Source organism: Bombina bombina, chromosome 1, assembly GCF_027579735.1.
Source record: "Bombina bombina isolate aBomBom1 chromosome 1, aBomBom1.pri, whole genome shotgun sequence".
NCBI classification, from domain to species: Eukaryota; Metazoa; Chordata; class Amphibia; order Anura; family Bombinatoridae; genus Bombina; species Bombina bombina.
The window spans coordinates 1,068,923,184-1,068,947,396 of record NC_069499.1 but is presented as its reverse complement, the minus strand read 5'-3'; the positions used below and the strand labels follow the sequence as shown (position 1 = coordinate 1,068,947,396).

The 24,213-nt window shown below is 38.9% G+C and overlaps 1 protein-coding gene across 1 annotated transcript in view; it reads right to left on the bottom strand.

Moving 5' to 3' along the window:
- The window catches only part of SLC9A8 (solute carrier family 9 member A8), a gene marked incomplete in the record, with an annotated part of 719,342 nt that overhangs the window by 629,555 nt on the left and 65,574 nt on the right, over positions 1–24,213 (bottom strand). The window contains 1 exon segment of the mRNA XM_053691852.1: positions 592–672. Coding sequence (XP_053547827.1) covers positions 592–672 — 81 coding nt within the window.

The following is a 24,213-nucleotide window of genomic DNA, read 5'->3' as shown; positions in this document are numbered from 1 at the left end:
GTATACCATATGAACCAAGGAAAACATGCAGTTTGCTACCAATGCACTGAATCTGTGATAGTAAGCCAAACAGTCCCTCAAACACAAAAATCTGTCCGTCTTTATCAATCTCTCTAACATCTACCTTTCATGGAAGGAAGGAATCGCTAAATGGATTGTATAATGCACATACCATTTTCTTTAAATATTGTGGACACACTCTTAGTTTCAATGTTTATTAAGACATTTTCCTTACAATAATTAATTGGAGAACTTAAATAAGTTGATTTTCAACCAAATATCTAGTGAAACAATTCATGAATCAACCCAACAGTTAACAGACAATCCCTAATTAAATGTATCAGCCTGTCACATGATTTAATCATTCATCTCTAATCCCAAGATAGCCAAGGACACGTTTTGAAGCTGACAGAAAGGAATGAGCTAATGGTTGGAGAGTTCGATCTCCAATACACTGAATGCTTCTGTATGCTATCTACTGTAATGTATGTTGTGCAATTTCAGTTTTCTGGTACATTAAGTAAATAAACCACACACATCATGAATCAGTTTTAAAGAAGCAGGAAATAAACTAAAAAAACATTAACTTACCTAATGAGACAACTGCAACACTCTCCGGCATGAAATGAAGCCTGTATTTGATAAGTAGATGCACCAATACGATGCAAATGGCTAGCAAGAAAAAAAAAGAAAATTACTTTAGAACAAGGAGTAAAATTATATAAAAATGTCAATTACAATCTTGTAGGTTTAATATAAAAAAAAAAAAAATAGTAATGTAATGGCAAGAGGATCCAGGATTAGGCTGACCATATTGCCGCTTTAAGAAGGAACACATATGAAAAATACATATGTGAGGGTTCTTATACAAAACCATTTCTTTAAACAGCCCTGACATATGTATTTTTCATATGTGTCCCTTTTTAAAGCGGCAATATGGTCAGCCTATCCAGGATGTAAGGAGCCCATCCCTCAAAGATTATAGAAAAGGCAGGGAAAACTAACACCCTTATTATCTCCAAAAAGATAACACGAATTTGAAAAGGTTATATTAAAGCATTTTATTTGACTAATAAATGGCTGATAAAAATAGTTCTATTGGAGGACAGTGACACACTCCACAAGCATAAAATATTTTCAATATTCAATTTAAAACTTTTAGATAACAAAAAGGGAACAAAATATTTTAATGTAATTTTAATGAAAGTCAAATAATTTGTGGTTATAGGTATTTTTTTTTTATGGAAGAATCTTTTCTTAATATACAAGCTAAAACCTTTTAAAATATATTAACCCATAAAACTCATATCATCCAAGCTAATTTTCAAAAAGACTTAACATTACATGTATGAATATTTGTTATCATTTATTTTATTTAGATATCAGAAAAGAAAAACAGTACCACAAAAGAAACAAATCACATTCACAAGAAGTCAGAGTTTATATTTTTTAATATATATATTTTTTAAAAAGATAGTTACATTTCATCATAATATTTAGAAGGTTTTATAACCGTTTTATTAAAACAAAGACACGGTGAAAGGTGTATTGGCTTTTTTTCTTTTTTTCCTTTTACTTATAATTCACTAAAATTATTTAATTAGGCATAACTTGCCTAACTTAAAGAGATAATCTGATTTTAAGAACAGGAATGTGCATATTGGACTTTTTTACACTACAGTGGACAGGTCTCCTTGAAATTAATTTATTTATGTTAATGATTCAGATTGTTAATATGTGTTATAATATTGAGTGTAAAAAAAACAAAAGAAAACAAAGAAAATGTCTCTTTGTAATATTGTTTCATGCATTTTGTAACTCTGGTGAGGGTATATGTATATCCATCTCTTCCCATCAATAGTTTCCCAATACTAAAACTATACCCTTGGTAAACATCTACCGGTGAGACACTATACACATCCTACTGATGGAAAGCAAACCTCAGAATTGATATGTTGTACCCCGAGATGTTTATTAACAAAATTTAAGTACATTTTAAATCATTCTACATAAGTTAGTGCAATTATTACTTTTACCATACCCTTTCTGCCCTAATTATAATTGTCGTCTTTTTATTTCATAATTGGAATTGTTTATTGATTTATAATGTATTCTTAGCATGCGCTTGAGTTATTAGAGTCTAAGTATAAAGGATTTTACATAAAGAGGCATTCTTTGTGATTATATTGATTGAAACCTTTCCAGTCCAAAGTATATAAATTGTTTGGTTTTTATTATAAATAACACTTCTATTATTTTCGTTATTATTACTTTCTCTATAGATTTTACACCCACATTTTGTGCTGCATTTAAAAAAAATGAAACCTTCTTAAAAAAATAATTTGCCTGAAAAACCAGTTAATCATCTCACAATGGGGCCTGTGCCCTTTACATTATAAGGAAAGAACTGACTGATTTGGCATTGGTAGTCGCTGAGCAAGAGAGAGGTGTGTGGGAGAGGTATACACTTCCATCACTTATGTTTATTTTAATTATAGGAATACTTTTTAGAGGAACGCATATACAGTAGTGATTACATGGCTTCTCTGACTACAGCTCTGCTCCACAAGAACCAATAAAAGGACAGGTTTAGATGGCAATCGTTGAGGGAAAACATGAGGACTGAAATAGAGAAATACTATTGACCAGATTACAAGTGGAGCGCAAACGTTTGCGCACTAGCGGTAAGGGGTTTATTGCGAGGGTTTGCGCTCGTCGGGCTTACCACTGATATGGCAAGTTAAAAGTGAACGCGATCGCTTGAGCATAATCGCGATTTACACTAAAATGGTTACCACGACTTCAGAGCTCTGGTTAAATGTTTAGTGAAACATAAAAAAGCTGCACAAAACACATCAAAAATACAATAAAAAAAGTACACTTACACTCATAACACCATTTAAAAAAAATATTGCACAGAAAAGTTATGAAGGCTCAAAGATATGAGGTCTCAGGTGTTAAAAAAAAAGCAGGCAAAGAGCTTTAACATAGAGATACATACATATACATGTCTGAAGATGGAGATATATAAACATATTATACATATATATATATATATATATATATATATATATATATATATATATATATATATATATATATATATATATATATTAGAAAAAAGAATAGTGTGAATGTAAACTTGCTATTATAGTGTTGCTAAAAGTGCTCTAATAACAGAACACAAATACCCACTTAATTCAAAATTCTATATAAGTGGAATCATAACGACTGGTGCAGACCCATTTTATATTGTATAATATCAATTGAAAAGAGAGAAAAAAGGTTTATGATATAACCTCTTAAAAGACTGGGGTTTCAGCACTCTTTTTAATAGTAAATAACCAAAGCAACACAATGTGCAATTTAAAAATGAATGAAACTATCTTTTTAAATTGCACATTGTGTTGCTTTGGTTATTTACTATTAAAAAGAGTGCTGAAACCCCAGTCTTTTAAGAGGTTATATCATAAACCTTTTTTCTCTCTTTTCAATTGATATTATATATATCTATAGATTTAGGGCTTATAATTTAAACATTTGTGTTTGCTTTTAGTGCAACTTACACCTCTCTTGGTTTGTGTAAAAAAGAGTATATCATACTTGCTTTGTCTCTATCTATCCGTGGAAAAGAGGTGCAGGGTAGCGCTAATGAAAGCACAGAGCTCAATTTGTATATGGTATATCTATACTAATATGGTGATGTATAAAAAATATATGTCTAAAAAAGATAATAACTATGTGAATCTTTAAAAATTTATTATACAATAATCGTATAATCATATAATCGTATAATCATATAACAATAGTGCCGGCACTGATTAAAACAGTATAATAAAAGGACATAAACATAAAATACATAAACAATGGGTGTTGATTTCAAGTAATATTGGCAAAAGATAAAAATGGCAAGAGAAAAAAAGTTAGCTTGCTAAGTATTTTGGCAGCCTAAACTTCAAATGTGTCCGTATTGGATAATTCACAAATGTTCTCATATAGGGCACATTAAATTACCGTCTCTGCTATGTGTGGAGTTGTCCGTTGTTTTTATTAAGTCCCGTGACTTTGTGCAGAGTGATTCTCCTGGTGTAAGTAGAGCAAGTATTAATGTAGAGAGCACGCTGGTAATTGTAATCCTTCAGTGCTTGCTGTGAGTGATCCTGTAGCGTCCTAGGGTAATGGCCACAGTGGCAGATGTAAGGGTAGGTCTTGGGACCGAAGGTATTAGCTGGTTTCTGATGCTTTGTTTGACAGCTGTACCAAACGAGTCCTATTACCCTTACAGTATCAGAGTCGGGAGTGTGCTTCAAACTCCAGATGTATTGCGGTAATCATAAGGTGGACACAAGCGGTAGGCAGATCATGGGCCGGTTGATTAAGCATATATCAGCCTCTGTGTATTGTGAGAGGGATATTGCACCGTACCTACTGTAACCACTTGAATCAGAGTAGAAGTTATGTGCAGACGAGCAAATCTACGCGTTTCAGCCCGATAGGCCTTTATCTATCTATCCGTGGTACTGATCGTCAGTGGAACGCATATGCGTCTCAAAAGACCGGAAGTCACTTCACTTCCGGTTTGACGAATACATCGAGTGGCGCATTTAAGCACAATATTAATTCAACCAACCGGTCCCTTGTGTTGCTCACCCTGTGACTTACTATGTTAGGCCACGTGGGTGTGTGGGAGTTCAGCAAGGTCATCTCCTGTTATTACACCAAACCGGAAGTGGCTGTGTCTATAGTGATTGGCCCATATTACGGACACCTTCATTACTTAGCAACCAATGATGCCAACACAACAGTGTATATGACAGTGTATATAGTACTAAGTGTAACATAAATACAGCTTGATACACACAAAAATTCAACTTGGTTGCGTTATGCTGTGCAAATGCAGAAATTCCATCATTATGCATAATAAATATCGCCATACAAAGATAGATCAAAAACAGCTAAAATGTGTATATAAAGAAAATAAACTGAAGTAATCTGGCCCATAGTAGGTAAATTTATAGCGTTTCTAATCTTACCAATTATATGCTTTGGAGACCATTCACTAAAGAGTACATAGATGCACAAGCTTTTGTGATGGAACCTTACATGTTGACACTAACAACCAATGGTTTGGTCATGGGGTGAATGATAATGAAAGAAAACGAATGGGGGAAATAGAGATAGGGAAAAGGGAATAGAGGAGAGAAAGAGAGAGACAAAAAGATAGGGGAGGGGGAATAAGACAGGAGAAACAGGGAGAAATAGAGGAGGAATTAAACATAATATGTACATTTTCTAGATTTTAAATAAAGAAAATACAAAATTAACTAGAAATGGTTTGAAAGTATAAAGAAAAGGTGGGAGTTTAATCTCTCTCTATATTAAGCACTGACAAATCCTTGGCTTCTAACTTTTTTGATCATTCTACACATAACTATATATAAATATTAGTACTCCTTAATATGTGTAACTGACCCATCATTATTCCAGCTGACCACTAATTATGATATAAATCTGTTGATCCTTGCTCTAAACTTCTAAACCTAATTATTTGCACAAAAGGACATGAAAGAGAAAAAAAAAATATTTAACTAAGCAAACAGTTCCCTAAGATAAAACATATGACTAAAATATGACAAAGGCACTGTCAGGAAACACATGACTAGCATGTGACTTCATTCCGTGTGACCGATCAACACAATTTAAAGACATAGACATGACATTCAAAGAAACAATTTAAAAACCATGAAACCAGAATTCACATTTAGATTCACATTTTTAAACTTGAATTAAAGAGACAAACTCAACATTCTATCGCCCCTTAAAGGGCCAGATTACAAGTGGAGAGCAAATGTTTGCACCTAAGTGATAAGGGGTTTATCGTGAGGGTTTGCGCTTGACGCAATTTAACTGCCGTGATTTAAAAACCGCAAGAGTCTGTGGTTTTTATGGGGGGGGGGGGGCCTGGGGGGACATCACGTCATGACGAGCATGCTGTGTGCAGGTCAGTCCCGGGCACCTTCATTCCAGGACAATGCAGTGTCCCGGAATGGAAAGCTGCCTGCCAGTGACGTCACACCCCATGCAGCTCAGCAGAGTGATCCACTACCTGCGTGCCCTTCTCCTCACTCGGCTCTTCGTATGCTGCAGCAGGATAGGTTTTGGCAGGATCACCGCAGAGACTAATGGGGTATGTAGTTCCTATCACTAGTAATTCTGGGATATGTAGGCTTCGGCAGGATCTCACTACAGAGACTATTGGGCTATTTAGTTTTTATCGCTAGTGCTTTTGGGATATGTAGGTGTCAGACGGAGCACAAGGCCACAGGAACAGTGCAGGTATTTTTGGGATGTGTATTTTTGGTACATATGGGATGCGTAGGCATCAGCAGGGTTTCAGCAAAAGCTCTATATAGATCACGACCCCGTATTAGCAGCAGTAATGTTTCATGTGAGTGTTTTAGTAATTTTTAAGAAAATCACAATTTTCATTTTTGCCCATATCGCCCAGCCCTAAAATATATACATATACACACACACATATATATATATATATATATACACATACATACATATACACACGTACATATACACACACTGCATATATATATATATATATATATATATATATATATATATATATATATATATATATATATATATATATATATACACACACATACATACATATACACACGTACATATACACACACTGCATATATATATATATATATATATATATATATATATATATATATATATATATATATATATATATATATATATATATATGTGTATATATTTATTTACAGACATATATACACATATAAACACAAATACATATGTACACATATATATAGATATAGATAGATAGATAGATAAATAAATAAATAGATGCATTTGAGCCATATGCCGTTAAGTAGATGAAAACATGTTAAAGCATATGTAGAAATATTTATTTATGAATAAATAGAACATATTCTGTTATGTGCAGAACATTGGAATGTTAAATATTCATATTTTCATGTCAGGTTAGCGCAAATCAGAATATTCGATTTTGTTTGCGTGAGAGTGGGTTGTTTTTTTTCTCCATTGACTTCTTTGGGGGATATTTAAACGTGCATGCAATATCCTAACATTGGATTTTTTTGCGACTGTTAGGTTAGTGCGAGAGTAAAAACAGTTTACTTTCAACTCATAAATAAGAAAACAACCCTACGAGCGCAAAAATCTTACTTCTACCGCAATTAACGCTCAAAAATTGCATTATTGTTTCAATATTTATTGTCCCTGCTTTTGCTGTAAAATGTCTCTGAAAAGAGTGACTGTTCCACTTCCTCCAAGAGAGGTTGGAGTGCCTCCATCGTACTTTAAGGGACAGTGTACTCCAAAATGTTTATTATTTAATCCACAATTTTGCACAACCAACACTATAATATTAATATACTTTTTACCGCTGTGATTACCTTGCATCTAAGTCTCTACAGACTGCCCTCTTTTCTCAGGGCTATTTACAGACTCACATTTTAGCCTATTAGTGCTGTGTCCTGCACAACTCCACGGGAGAGAGCACAATGCAATCTATACGGCACACATGAATTAGAAGTGCCTTCTTGTGAAAATCTAATAAAAATGTATGAGATAAGAGGCGGTCCGTAGTGGCCAAGAAACAGGCAGAAATTTAAAGGTTTAAATGTTATAAAGTATATTAAAGGGACAGTCTACACCAGAATTTTTATTGTTTTAAAAGATACATAATCCCTTTATTACCCATTCCCCAGTTTTGCATAACCAACACTGTTATAGAAATACACTTTTTACCTCTGTGATTACCTTGTATCTAAGCCTCTGCAAACTGCCCCTTTGTTTCAGTTCTTTTGACAGACTTGCAGTTTAGCCAATCAGTGCTGGCTCCCAGATAACTTCACGTGCATGAGCACAGTGTTATCTATATGAAACACATGAACTAACACCCTCTAGTGGTGAAAAACTGTTAGAATGCATTATGAAAAGAGGTGGTCTTCAAGGTCTAAGAAATTAGCATATGACCCTCCTATGTTAAGCTTTCAACTAAGAATACCAAGAGAACAAAGCAAAATTGGCGATAAAAGTAAATTGGAAAATTGTTTAAAATTACATGCCCTATCTGAATCATGAAAGTTTATTTTGGACTAGACTGTCCCTTTAATAGAACAACGTTGGCTTTGCAAATCTGAGGAAAGTGTAGTAAAGGCGTTATTTATATTTTTTAATCATAAAAATATATTTTTTTTTGGAGTAGAGTGTCCCTTTAAGAATGGGTGTGATTTACATAAGCCTGCAACATAATACACAGTGAATGGTTAGTTGGGCTTATTAAATGACTGCGTTACATGATTTTAAAAACGTTTGCAATGCAATGCTTAACCCCTTAATGACCACAGTACTTTTCCATTTTCTGTCCGTTTGGGACCAAGGCTATTTTTAAATTGTTGCTGTGTTTGTGTTTAGCTGTAATTTTCCTCTTACTCATTTACTGTACCCACACATATTATATACCGTTTTTCTCGCCATTAAATGGACTTTCTAAAGATACCATTATTTTCATCATATCTTATAATTTACTATAAAAAAATATATAAAATATGAGGAAAAAATTGAAAAAAACACACTTTTTTTTTTAACTTTGACCCCCAAAATCTGTTACACATCTACAACCACCAAAAAAAAACCATGCTAAATAGTTTCTAAATTTTGTCCTGAGTTCAGAAATACCCAATGTTTACACGTTCTATGCTTTTTTTGCAAGTTATAGGGCCATAAATACAAGCAGCACTTTGCTATCTCCAAACCACTTTTTTTCAAAATTAGCGCTAGTTACATTGGAACACTAATATCTTTCAGGAATCCCGGAATATCCATTGACATGTATATATTTTTTTTAGAAGACATCCCAAAATATTGATCTAGGCCAATTTTGGTAAATTTCATGCCACCATTTCACCGCCAAATGCGATCAAATACAAAAAATCTTTCACTTTTTCACAAATTTTTTCACAAACTTTCGGTTTCTCACTGAAATTATTTACAAACAGCTTGTGCAATTATGGCATAAATGGTTGTAAATTCTTCTCTGGGATCCCCTTTGTTCAGAAATAGCAGACATATATGGCTTTGGCATAGCTTTTTGGTAATTAGAAGGCCGCCAAATGCCACTGTGCACCACACGTGTATTATGCCCAGCAGTGAAGGGGTTAATTAGGGAGCATCAAGGGAGCTTTTTGGGTTAATTTTAGCTTTAGTGTAGGGTAGTAGACAACCCCAAATATTCATCTAGGCCCATTTTGGTATATTTCATGCCACCATTTCACCGCCAAATGCGATCAAATTAAAAATTTAAATTTTTCACAATTTTAGGTTTCTCACTGAAATCATTTACAAACAGCTTGTGCAATTATGGCACAAATGGTTGTAAATTCTTCTCTGGGATCCCCTTTGTTCAGAAAAAGCAGACATATATGACTTTGGCGTTGCTTTCTGGTATTTAGAAGGCCGCTAAATGCTGCTGCGCATCACACGTGTATTATGGTTAGCAGTGAAGGGGTTAATTAGGTAGTTTGTAGGGAGCTTGCAGGGTTAATTTTTGCTTTAGTGTAGAGATCAGCCTCCCACCTGACATATCACACCCCCTGAACCCTCCCAAACAGCTCCCTTCCCTCCCCCACCCCACAATTGTCCCCGCCATCTTAAGTACTGGCAGAAAGTCTGCCAGTACTAAAATAAAAAGTTTTTTAAAAAAAATATTTATTTATTTTAGCATATTTACATATGCTGTGGTGTAGCATCCCCCCTTAGCCCCCAACCTCCCTGATCCCCCCCCCAAAACAGCTCTCTAACCCTCCCCATCTGTCTTATTGGGGGCCATCTTGGGTACTGGCAGCCTGCCAGTACCCAGTTTGCAAAAAAAAAAACAGAATTTATGCTTACCTGATAAATTACTTTCTCCAACGGTGTGTCCGGTCCACGGCGTCATCCTTACTTGTGGGAATATCTCTTCCCCAACAGGAAATGGCAAAGAGTCCCAGCAAAAGCTGGCCATATAGTCCCTCCTAGGCTCCGCCCACCCCAGTCATTCGACCGACGGACAGGAGGAAAAAAACATAATTTATGCTTACCTGATAAATTTATTTCTCTTGTAGTGTATCCAGTCCACGGATCATCCATTACTTATGGGATATATTCTCCTTCCCAACAGGAAGTTGCAAGAGTCCACCCACAGCACTGCTATATAGCTCCTCCCCTAACTGCCATATCCAGTCATTCGACCGAAAACATGCAGAGAAAGGAAAAACCATAGGGTGTAGTGGTGACTGTAGTTTAGATGAAAAAATTACCTGCCTTAAAGTGACAGGGCGGGCCGTGGACTGGATACACTACAAGAGAAATACATTTATCAGGTAAGCATAAATTATGTTTTCTCTTGTTAAGTGTATCCAGTCCAGGGATCATCCATTACTTATGGGATACCAATACCAAAGCTAAAGTACACGGATGATGGGAGGGACAATGCAGGTACTTAAACGGAAGTTACCACTGCCTGTAAAAAACCCTTTCTCCCAAAAATAGCCTCCGAAGAAGCAAGGTATCAAATTTGTTAAATTTGAAAAAGTATGAAGCGCAGACCAAGACTCCGTCTTGTAAATCTGTTCAACAGAAGCCACATTTAAAAAAGGCCCAAGTGAAAACCACAGCTCTAGTAGAATGAGCTGTAATCCCTTCAGGAGGCTGCTGTCCAGCAGTCTCATAAGCTAAATGAATTATGCTTTTTAACCAAAAAGACAGAGAGGTTGCTGAAGTCTTTTGACCTCTCCTCTGTCCAAAATAGACAACAAACAAGGTGAACGTTTGATGAAAACTGAAGTAGCTTGTAAGTAAAACTTTTAAGCACAAACCACGTCCAATATTGTGTAATAGACGTTCCTTCTTTGAGGAAGGATTAGGATACAAGCATGGAACAACTATCTCTTGAGTGATATTCTTGTTAGATACCACCTTAGGTAAAAACCCAGGTTGGTACGCAGGACTACCTTATCCGTACGAAGGACCAGATAAGGAGAATCACATTGTAACACAGATAACTCGGAGACTCTACGAGTCGAGGAAATAGCTACCAAAAAGGAACTTTCCGAGATAAAGATTGATATCTATGGAACAAAAAAGGTTCAAACGGAACTTCTTGAAGAACCTTAAGAACCAGGTTTAAGCTCCATGGCGGAGCAACAGTTTTAAACACAGGCTTGGATCTAACCAAAGCCTGACCAAATGCCTGAACGTCTAGAATACCTGCCAGACGCTTGTGCAAAAAAATAGACAGAGTAGAAATCTGTCCCTTTTAAGGAATTAGCTGACAACCCTTTTCTCAAAAACATCTTGGAGAAAAGATAATATCCTGGGAATCCAGACTTTACTCCATGAGTAACCCTTGGATTCATAACAATCAGATATTTACACCATATCTATGTTCAATTTTCCTAGAGACAGGCTTTCATGTCTGTATTAAGGTATCAATGACTGACTCGGAGAAGCCATGCTTTGATAACATCAAGCGTTCAGTCTCCAGGCAGTCCATCTCAGATTGATTATATTTAGATGGTTGAAAGGACCCTGAGGTAGAGGGACCTGTCTCAGAAGCAGAGACCGTGATGGAAAGGATGACATGTCCACCAGATCTGCAACCAGGTCCTGCGTGGCCACGCAGGCGCTGTCAAAAACACCAAAGCCCTCTCCTGCTTGATCTTGACCTCCGGAGGAAATTCCCACTCCCCCGGAAGAAAAGTCTAACGACTTTAGAAAATCCACCTCCCAGTTCTCAACACCTGGGATATGGACAGCTGATAGACAAGAGTGAGTCTCTGTCCAGTGAATTATTTTAAGACTTCTAACATCGCTAGGGAACTTCTGTTCCCCCTTGATGGTTGATGTAAGCCACAGTCGTGTATATTGTCCGACTGAATATGATGTACCTCAGAGTTTCTAACTGAGGCCAAGTCTGAAGAGCATGGAATATCGCTCCCAGTTCCAGAATATTTATTAGAAGGAGGGTCTCCTCCTAAGTCCACTATCCCTGAGCCTTCAAGGAGTTCCAGACTGTATCCCAACCTAAAAGGCTGGCATCTATTGTAACAATTGTCCATCTGACCTGCGGAAGGTCATACCCTTGGACAGATGGACTCGATATAGTCACCAGAGAAGAGAATCTCTGGTCTCTTGGTCCAGATTTAACAGGGGGACAAATCTGTGTAATCCCCGTTCCTCTGACTGAGCATGCATAGTTGCAGCGGTCTGAAATGTAGGCGTGCAAACGGTACTATGTCCCTTGCCGCTACCATTAAGCCGATTTCATTCATGTACTGAGCCACCGAAGGGCACGGAAGGAATGAAGAACACGGCAGAAATTTAGAAACTTTGACAACCTGGACTCCGTCAGGTAAATTTTCATTTCTACAGAATCTATCAGAGTCCCTAGGAGGGAAACCCTTGAGATTGGGGATAGAGAACTCTTTCCTTGTTCACTTTCCACCCATGTGATCTCAGAAATGCCAGTACTACGTCCGTATGAGACTTGGCAATTTGGAAGTTTGATGCCTGTATCAGGATGTCGTCTAAATAAGGGGCCACTTCTATGCCCCGCGGCCTAAGGACCGCCAAAGCGACCCCAGAACCTCCATAAAGATTCTTGGGGCTGTAGATATCCCAAAGGAAAGAGCTACAAACTGGTAATGCCTGTCTAGAAAGGCAAACCTGAAAAACGATGGTGATCTTTATGCATCATAATGTGAGGATAAGCATCCTTCAAATCCATTGTAGTCCTCTATTGACTCTCCTGGATCATAGTTAAGATGGTACGAATAGTTTCCATCTTAAATGACGGAATTCTGAGGAATTTGTTTAAGATCTTTAGATCCAAAATAGGTCGGAAGGTTCCCCTCTCCTTGGGAACCACAAACAGATTTGAGTAAAACTCTGTCCCTGTTCCTCTCTTGGAACTGGATGGGTCTCGTACACAATGTAAGAATGCCTCCTTCTTTATCTGGTTTGCAGATAATTGTGAAAGGCGAATCTCCCCTTTTTTTGGGGGGGAATCTTTGAAATCCAGAAGATATCTCTAGGATAAAAATTCCAATGCCTAGGGATCCTGGGCATCTCTTGCCCACGCCTGGGCGAAGAATGAAAGTCTGCCCAATATAGGATCCGTTACCGGATAGGGGTCCGTTCCTTCATGCTGTCTTAGAGGCAGCAGCAGGCTCCTTGGCCTGCTTATCTTTGTTCCAGGTCCGGTTGTCTCCAGACCGTCTTGGACTGAGCAAAAGTTCCCTCTTGTTTTGCCTTAGAGGAAGTGGATGCCACACCTGCCTTGAAGTTTCGAAAGGCACGAAAAAACATAATTTATGTAAGAACTTACCTGATAAATTCATTTCTTTCATATTAGCAAGAGTCCATGAGCTAGTGACGTATGGGATATACATTCCTACCAGGAGGGGCAAAGTTTCCCAAACCTCAAAATGCCTATAAATACACCCCTCACCACACCCACAATTCAGTTTAACGAATAGCCAAGAAGTGGGGTGATAAAAAAGTGCGAAAGCATATAAAATAAGGAATTGGAATAATTGTGCTTTATACAAAATCATAACCACCACAAAAAAGGGCGGGCCTCATGGACTCTTGCTAATATGAAAGAAATGAATTTATCAGGTAAGTTCTTACATAAATTATGTTTTCTTTCATGTAATTAGCAAGAGTCCATGAGCTAGTGACGTATGGGATAATGACTACCCAAGATGTGGATCTTTCCACACAAGAGTCACTAGAGAGGGAGGGATAAAATAAAGACAGCCAATTCCTGCTGAAAATAATCCACACCCAAAATAAAGTTTAACGAAAAACATAAGCAGAAGATTCAAACTGAAACCGCTGCCTGAAGTACTTTTCTACCAAAAACTGCTTCAGAAGAAGAAAATACATCAAAATGGTAGAATTTAGTAAAAGTATGCAAAGAGGACCAAGTTGCTGCTTTGCAGATCTGGTCAACCGAAGCTTCATTCCTAAACGCCCAGGAAGTAGAAACTGACCTAGTAGAATGAGCTGTAATTCTCTGAGGCGGAGTTTTACCCGACTCAACATAGGCAAGATGAATTAAAGATTTCAACCAAGATGCCAAAGAAATGGCAGAAGCTTTCTGGCCTTTTCTAGAACCGGAAAAGATAACAAATAGACTAGAAGTCTTACGAAAAGATTTCGTAGCTTCAACATAATATTTCAAAGCTCTAACAACATCCAAAGAATGCAAAGATTTCTCCTTAGAATTAGGACATAATGAAGGAACCACAATTTCTCTACTAATGTTGTTGGAATTCACAACTTTAGGTAAAAATTCAAAAGAAGTTCACAACACCGCCTTATCCTGATGAAAAATCAGAAAAGGAGACTCACAAGAAAGAGCAGATAATTCAGAAACTCTTCTGGCAGAAGAGATGGCCAAAAGGAACAAAACTTTCCAAGAAAGTAATTTAATGTCCAATGAATGCATAGGTTCAAACGGAGGAGCTTGAAGAGCTCCCAGAATCAAATTCAAACTCCAAGGAGGAGAAATTGACTTAATGACAGGTTTTATACGAACCAAAGCTTGTACAAAACAATGAATATCAGGAAGAATAGCAATCTTTCTGTGAAAAAGAACAGAAAGAGCAGAGATTTGTCCTTTCAAAGAACTTGCGGACAAACCCTTATCTAAACCATCCTGAAGGAACTGTAAAATTCTCGGTATTCTAAAAGAATGCCAGGAAAAATGATGAGAAAGACACCAAGAAATATAAGTCTTCCAGACTCTATAATATATCTCTCGAGATACAGATTTACGAGCCTGTAACATAGTATTAATCACAGAGTCAGAGAAACCTCTTTGACCAAGAATCAAGCGTTCAATCTCCATACCTTTAAATTTAAGGATTTCAGATCCTGATGGAAAAAAGGACCTTGTGACAGAAGGTCTGGTCTTAACAGAAGAGTCCACGGTTGGCAAGAGGCCATCCGGACAAGATCCGCATACCAAAACCTGTGAGGCCATGCCGGAGCTACCAGCAGAACAAACGAGCATTCCTTCAGAATCTTGGAGATTACTCTTGGAAGAAGAACTAGAGGCGGAAAGATATAGGCAGGATGATACTTCCAAGGAAGTGATAATGCATCCACTGCCTCCGCCTGAGGATCCCGGGATCTGGACAGATACCTGGGAAGTTTCTTGTTTAGATGGGACGCCATCAGATCTATTTCTGGAAGTTCCCACATTTGAACAATCTGAAGAAATACCTCTGGGTGAAGAGACCATTCGCCCGGATGCAACGTTTGGCGACTGAGATAATCCGCTTCCCAATTGTCTACACCTGGGATATGAACCGCAGAGATTAGACAGGAGCTGGATTCCGCCCAAACCATTGTCTGTCTGAAAACAAATGAACGATTCTCTCTTCAGAAGAGGCCAAAACTGAAGAGCTCTGAAAATTGCACGGAGTTCCAAAATATTGATCGGTAATCTCACCTCCTGAGATTCCCAAACTCCTTGTGCCGTCAGAGATCCCCACACAGCTCCCCAACCTGTGAGACTTGCATCTGTTGAAATTACAGTCCAGGTCGGAAGCACAAAAGAAGCCCCCTGAATTAAACGATGGTGATCTGTCCACCATGTTAGGGAGTGTCGAACAATCGGTTTTAAAGATATTAATTGAGATATCTCCGTGTAATCCTTGCACCATTGCTTCAGCATACAGAGCTGAAGAGGTCGCATGTGAAAACGAGCAAAGGGGATCGCGTCCGATGCAGCAGTCATAAGACCTAGAATTTCCATGCATAAGGCTACCGAAGGGAATGATTGTGACTGAAGGTTTCGACAAGCTGTAATCAACTTTAGACGTCTCTTGTCTGTTAAAGACAGAGTCATGGACACTGAATCCATCTGGAAACCCAGAAAGGTTACCCTTGTCTGAGGAATCAAAGAACTTTTTGGTAAATTGATCCTTCAACCATGATCTTGACGAAACAACACAAGTCGATTCGTATGAGATTCTGCTAAATGTAAAGACTGAGCAAGTACCAAGATATCGTCCAAATAAGGAAATACCACAATACCCTGTTCTCTGATTACAGACAGCAGGGCACCGAGAACCTTTGTAAAAATTCTTGGAGCTGTAGCTAGGCCAAACGGCAGAGCCACAAACTGGTAATGCTTGTCCAGAAACGAGAATCTCAGGAACTGATAATGATCTGGATGAATCGGAATATGCAGATATGCATCCTGTAAATCTATTGTGGACATATAATTCCCTTGCTGAACAAAAGGTAAGATAGTCCTTACAGTTACCATCTTGAACGTTGGTATCCTTACATAATGATTCAATATTTTTAGATCCAGAACTGGTCTGAAAGAATTCTCCTTCTTTGGTACAATGAAGAGATTTGAATAAAACCCCATCCCCTGTTCCGGAACTGGAACTGGCATAATTACTCCAGTCAACTCTAGATCTGAAACACATTTCAGAAATGCTTGAGCTTTTACTGGATTTACTGGGACACGGGAAAGAAAAAATCTCTTTGCAGGAGGTCTCAACTTGAAACCAATTCTGTACCCTTCTGAAACAATGCTCTGAATCCAAAGATTGTGAACAGAATTGATCCAAATTTCCTTGAAAAAACGTAACCTGCCCCCTACCAGCTGAGCTGGAATGAGGGCCGCACCTTCATGTGGACTTAGAAGCAGGCTTTGCCTTTCTAGCTGGCTTGGATTTATTCCAGACTGGAGATGGTCTCCAAACTGAAACTGCTCCTGAGGATGAAGGATCAGGCTTTTGTTCTTTGTTGAAACGAAAGGAACGAAAACGATTATTAGCCCTGTTTTTACCTTTAGATTTTTTATCCTGTGGTAAAAAAGTTCCTTTCCCACCAGTAACAGTTGAAATAATGGAATCCAACTGAGAACCAAATAATTTGTTACCCTGGAAAGAAATGGAAAGTAAAGTTGATTTAGAAGCCATATCAGCATTCCAAGTTTTAAGCCATAAAGCTCTTCTAGCTAAAATAGCTAGAGACATAAACCTGACATCAACTCTGATAATATCAAAAATGGCATCACAGATAAAATTATTAGCATGCTGAAGAAGAATAATAATATCATGAGAATCACGATGTGTTACTTGTTGCGCTAAAGTTTCCAACCAAAAAGTTGAAGCTGCAGCAACATCAGCCAAAGATATAGCAGGTCTAAGAAGATTACCTGAACACAGATAAGCTTTTCTTAGAAAGGACTCAATTTTCCTATCTAGAGGATCCTTAAACGAAGTACCATCTGACGTAGGAATAGTAGTACGTTTAGCAAGGGTAGAAATAGCCCCATCAACTTTAGGGATCTTGTCCCAAAATTCTAATCTGTCAGACGGCACAGGATATAATTGCTTAAAACGTTTAGAAGGAGTAAATGAATTACCCAAATTATCCCATTCTTTGGAAATTACTGCAGAAATAGCATTAGGAACAGGAAAAACTTCTGGAATAACCACAGGAGCTTTAAATACCTTATCTAAACGTTTAGAATTAGTATCAAGAGGACCAGAATCCTCTATTTCTAAAGCAATTAGTACTTCTTTAAGTAAAGAACGAATAAATTCCATTTTAAATAAATATGAAGATTTATCAGCATCAACCTCTGAGACAGAATCCTCTGAACCAGAGGAATCATCAGAATCAGAATGATGATGTTCAGTTAAAAATTCATCTGTAGGGAGAGAAGTTTTAAAAGATTTTTTACGTTTACTAGAAGGAGAAATAACAGACATAGCCTTCTTTATGGATTCTGAAACAAAATCTCTTATATTATCAGGAACATTCTGCACCTTAGATGTTGAAGGAACTGCAACAGGCAATGGTACTTTACTAAAGGAAATATTATCTGCTTTAACAAGTTTGTCATGACAATCAATACAAACAACAGCTGGAGGAATAGCTACCAAAAGTTTACAGCAGATACACTTAGCTTTGGTAGATTCAGCACTTGACAGTGATTTTCCTGTAGTATCTTCTGACTCAGATGCAATGTGAGACATCTTGCAATATGTAAGAGAAAAAACAACATATATATAAAGCAAAATTGATCAAATTCCTTAAATGACAGTTTCAGGAATGGGAAAAAATGCCAAAGAACAAGCTTCTAGCAACCAGAAGCAATAAAAAATGAGACTTAAATAATGTGGAGACAAAAGTGACGCCCATATTTTTTCGCGCCAAATAAGACGCCCACATTATTTGGCGCCTAAATGCTTTTTGGCGCCAAAAATGACGCCACATCCGGAACGCCGACATTTTTGGCGCAAAATAACGTCAAAAAATGACGCAACTTCCGGCGACACGTATGACGCCGGAAACGGAAATAGAATTTTTGCGCCAAAAAAGTCCGCGCCAAGAATGACGCAATAAAATGAAGCATTTTCAGCCCCCGCGAGCCTAACAGCCCACAGGGAAAAAGTCAAATTTTAAGGTAAGAAAAATGTTAAATTAAAATGCATTATCCCAAATATGAAACTGACTGTCTGAAAATAAGGAAAGTTGAACATTCTGAGTCAAGGCAAATAAATGTTTGAATACATATATTTAGAACTTTATAAACAAAGTGCCCAACCATAGCTAGGAGTGTCACAGAAAATAAGACTTACTTACCCCAGGACACTCATCTACATATAGCAGATAGCCAAACCAGTACTGAAACGAGAATCAGCAGAGGTAATGGTATATATAAGAGTATATCGTCGATCTGAAAAGGGAGGTAAGAGATGAATCTCTACGACCGATAACAGAGAACCTATGAAATAGACCCCTTAGAAGGAGATCACTGCATTCAAATAGGCAATACTCTCCTCACATCCCTCTGACATTCACTGCACGCTGAGAGGAAAACCGGGCTCCAACTTGCTGCGGAGCGCATATCAACGTAGAATCTAGCACAAACTTACTTCACCACCTCCATCGGAGGCAAAGTTTGTAAAACTGAATTGTGGGTGTGGTGAGGGGTGTATTTATAGGCATTTTGAGGTTTGGGAAACTTTGCCCCTCCTGGTAGGAATGTATATCCCATACGTCACTAGCTCATGGACTCTTGCTAATTACATGAAAGAAATTAGACCTTTTTGGCCCTCGATCTGGACCTGTCCTGAGGAAGGGCATGACCTTTTTCCTCCAGTGATATAAGCAATAATCTCCTTCAAACCAGGCCCGAATAGGGTCTGCCTCTTGAAGGGAAGTTAAGTAGCTTATTTATTAAAGTCACGACAGCTGACCATGATATAAGCCATAGCGCTCTGCGCGCCAGTATAGTAAAAAACAGAATTCTTAGCCGTTAGTCTAGTCAAATGAACAAAGGCATCAGAAACAAAGGAATTGGCTAGCTTAAGTGCTCTAAGCTTGTCAAATATATTCATCCAATGGAGTCGCTACCTGTAAAGCCTCATCAAGAGGCTCAAACCAGAACGCCGCAGCAGCAGTGACAGGAGCAATGCATGCAAGGGGCTGCAGGATAAAACCTTGTTGAATAAACATTTTTTATCCATTGGATCTAAAAAAGCACAACTGTCCTCGCCAGAGGTAGTGATACGCTTAGCTAGAGTAGAAACTCTTCTCTCCACCGTAGGAACTGTCTGCCATAAGTCCTGTGTGGTGGCAACTATTAGAAAACATTCTTCCAAAAAATAGGAGGGGAAGAGAACGGCACACCTGGTCTATCCCATTCCTTATTAAAAATTTTAGTAAACCTCTTTAGGTATTGGAAAAATATCAGTACACACCGGCACTGCATATTATTTATCCAGTCTACACAATTTCTCTGGCACTGCGATTGTACGCATTCATTCAGAGCAGCCAAAGCCTCCCTGAGCAACAAGTGGAGGTTCTCAAGCATAAATTTTAAATGTAGAAATATCAGAATCAGGTTAAATCATCTTCCCTGAGTCAAAAATATCACCCACAGACTAAGCATATTGTGAGGTAGTATCAGACATGGTTCTTAAAGCGTCTGTATGCTCTGTATCTACCCCCAGAGCTATCTTGCTTTCCTTTAATTTCAGGTAGTCTGACTAATACTGCTGCCAGAGTATTATTCACCACCTTTGCCATGTCTTGTAAAATAAACGCTATAGGCGCCCTTGATGTACTTGGCGCCATTTGAGCGTGAGTCCCTGGAGCGGGAGTCGAAGGGTCTGACACGTGGGGAGAGTTAGTCGGCATAACTTCCCCTCGACAGAATACCCTGGTAAAATAAACGCTATGGGTGCCCTTGATGTACTTGGCACCATTTGAGCGTGAGTCCCTAAAGCGGGAGTCAAAGGGTCTGACACGTGGGGAGAGTTAGTCGGCATAACTTCCCCCTCGACAGAATCCTCTGGTGATAATGTTTTTAAAAAACAAAAAAATGATCTTTATTGTTTAACATGAAATCAGTACATCTGGTACACATTCTAAAATGGGGTTCCACCATGGCTTTTAAACATAATGAACACAGAGCTTCCTCTATGTCAGACATGTTAGAACAGACTAATAATGAGACTATGCAAAACAGAATGAGAAGCAGTCTGCCAGGAACGAACAGCAGCATCAATAGCTTGTTCTATGGCCCGGTTGCCACCTGGTAGTAGCTTCTTTCTGCCCAATTGTGCTTTTCACAGAGGAAAACTTTCCTGTAGTATATCAGTCTGATCCCGCCGACACGGTCAGTCCAGCCCCGAAATACCAGGCAATTCTCCTCTGAACAAGGAACATGACAACCCCAGACGATCGTTTCAGCCTCCTTTGGGCCTCGTCAGTGAGGTGCAGCCATATCCCTCTAAGCACATTGGGCAAGGAGTCCACGTCTGGTTTCCCCCATCACCCTTAGGGAGACTATCCCCAGGGTCATATTTACATATGCAAAACAGAATGAGAAGCAGTCTGCCAGGAACAAACAGCAGCATCAATAGCTTGTTCTATGGCCCGGTTGCCACCTAGTAGTAGCTTCTTTCTGCCCAATTGTGCTTTTCACAGAGGAAAACTTTCCTGTAGTATATCAGTCTGATCCCGCCGACACGGTCAGTCCAGCCCCGAAATACCAGGCAATTCTCCTCTGAACAAGGAACATGACAACCCCAGACGATCGTTTCAGCCTCCTTTGGGCCTCGTCAGTGAGGTGCAGCCATATCCCTCTAAGCACATTGGGCAAGGAGTCCACGTCTGGTTTCCCCCATCACCCTTAGGGAGACTATCCCCAGGGTCATATTTACATATGCAAAACAGAATGAGAAGCAGTCTGCCAGGAACGAACAGCAGCATCAATAGCTTGTTCTATGGCCCGGTTGCCACCTGGTAGTAGCTTCTGAGCTGTTGTTCGTTCCTGGTAGAGCGCTTCTCTCTTTGTATGCAAATTATTATGACCCTGGGGAGGTCTCCCTATGGGTGATGGGGGAAACCAGACGTGGACTCCTTGTCCAGTGTGCTTAGAGGAATGTGGCTGCACCTCACTGACGAGGCCCATAGGAGGCCGAAACGATCGTCTGGGGTTGTCATGTTCCTTGTTCAGAGGAGAATTGCCTGGTATTTCGGGGCTGGACTGACCTTACTTGGCGGGATCAGACTGATATACTTCAGGAAAGTTTTCTTCTGTGAAAAGCACACTGGTCTAAAAGAGGCTGCTTCCGGGTGGTAAATCGCCATAGAACAAGCCACTGAGCTGTTGTTCGTTCCTGGTAGAGCGCTTCTCTCTTTGTATGCAAATTATTATGACCCTGGGGAGGTCTCCCTATGGGTGATGGGGGAAACCAGACGTGGACTCCTTGCCCAGTGTGCTTAGAGGAATGTGGCTGCACCTCACTGACGAGGCCCATAGGAGGCCGAAACGATCGTCTGGGGTTGTCATGTTCCTTGTTCAGAGGAGAATTGCCTGGTATTTCGGGGCTGGACTGACCTTACTTGGCGGGATCAGACTGATATACTTCAGGAAAGTTTTCTTCTGTGAAAAGCACACTGGTCTAAAAGAGGCTGCTTCCGGGTGGTAAATCGCCATAGAACAAGCCACTGAGCTGTTGTTCGTTCCTGGTAGAGCGCTTCTCTCTTTGTATAATAATGAGACTAGTAAGCTTGGAAAACACTTTAAATCAAGTTAACAAGCAAATATAACAAACGTTACTGTGCCTTTAAGAGAAACAAATTTTGTCAAAATTTGAAAAAACAGTGAAAAAAAGGCAGTAAATCAAACGAAATTTTTACAGTACATGTAATAAGTTAACAGAGCATTGCACCCACTTGCAAATGGATGATTAACCCCTTAATGCAAAAAACAGATCAAAAAAACGACATAGACGTTTTTTTAACAGACACAACAAAACTGCCACAGCTGAGCTGTGGATTACCTTCCCTATAAACGATTTTGGAAGTCTTTTTAGCCCTTTAGAGATGTCCTGTAGTATTCATGGGACTGCTGAGGGAATCTGATGATTCATTTTGTAATTTTAACTGCGCAAAAAAGCGCTAAATTAGGCCCCTCCCACTCATATTACAACAGGGAGAAACCTCAGTTAACTGTTTCTATGCAAAATTTAAGCCAGCCATGTGGAAAAATTAGGCCCCAATAGGTTTTATCACCAAACATATGTTAAAAAACGATTAAACATGCCAGCAAACGTTTTAAAACACATTCTTATAAGAGTATGTATGTCTATTAATAAGCCTGCTTTTCTTAGTCAATTCCATTCCATAGAAAAATATATTACTGCACAAACCTTAGCATATATCTCTATCAATCAGCCTGGTACCAGTCGCTTTCACTGCATTTAAGGCTGTACTTACATTACTTCGGTATCAGCAGTATTTTCTCAGTCAATTCCATTCCTTAGAAAAATATTTTACTGCACATACCTTATTCGCAGGAAAACCTGCACGCCATTCCCCCTCTGAAGTACCTCACTCCTCAGAATGTGTGAGAACAGCAAATGGATCTTAGTTACGTCTGCTAAGATCATAGAAAAACGCAGGCAGATTCTTCTTCCAAATACTGCCTGAGATAAACAGCACACTCCGGTGCCATTTAAAAATAACAAACTTTTGATTGAAGAATAAACTAAGTATAAAACACCACAGACTCTCACAACCTCCTATCTATGTTGAGGCTTGCAAGAGAATGACTGGATATGGCAGTTAGGGGAGGAGCTATATAGCAGCTTTGCTGTGGGTGGACTCTTGCAACTTCCTGTTGGGAAGGAGAATATATCCCATAAGTAATGGATGATCCGTGGACTGGATACACTTAACAAGAAAAACAGGAGAAACTATAGGGTGCCGTGGTGACTGTAGTTAGAGAAAATAATTCATCAAACCTGATTAAAAAGCCAGGGCGGGCCGTGGACCGGACACACCGTTGGAGAAAGTAATTTATCAGGTAAGCATAAATTCTGTTTTCTCCAACATTGGTGTGTCCGGTCCACGGCGTCATCCTTACTTGTGGGAACCAATACCAAAGCTTTAGGACACGGATGAAGGGAGGGAGCCAATCAGGTTACCTAAACAGAAGGCACCACGGCTTGCAAAACCTTTCTCCCAAAAATAGCCTCCGAAGAAGCAAAAGTATCAAATTTGTAAAATTTGGCAAACGTGTGCAGTGAAGACCAAGTCGCTGCCTTACATATCTGATCAACAGAAGCCTCGTTCTTGAAGGCCCATGTGGAAGCCACAGCCCTAGTAGAGTGAGCTGTGATTCTTTCAGAAGGCTGCGTTCCGGCAGTCTCGTAAGCCAATCGGATAATGCTTTTAAGCCAAAAGGAGAGAGAGGTAGAAGTCGCCTTTTGACCTCTCCTTTTACCAGAATAGACGACAAACAGAGAAGATGTTTGTCTGAACTCTTTTGTAGCTTCTAAATAGAATTTTAGAGCACGGACTACGTCTAAATTGTGTAACAAACGTTCCTTCTTTGAAACTGGATTCGGACACAAAGAAGGTACAACTATCTCCTGGTTAATATTTTTGTTGGAAACAACCTTTGGAAGAAAACCAGGCTTAGTACGCAAAACAACCTTATCTGAATGGAACACCAGATAGGGCGGAGAACACTGCAAAGCAGATAACTCAGAAACTCTTCTAGCAGAAGAAATAGCAACCAAAAACAAAACTTTCCAAGAT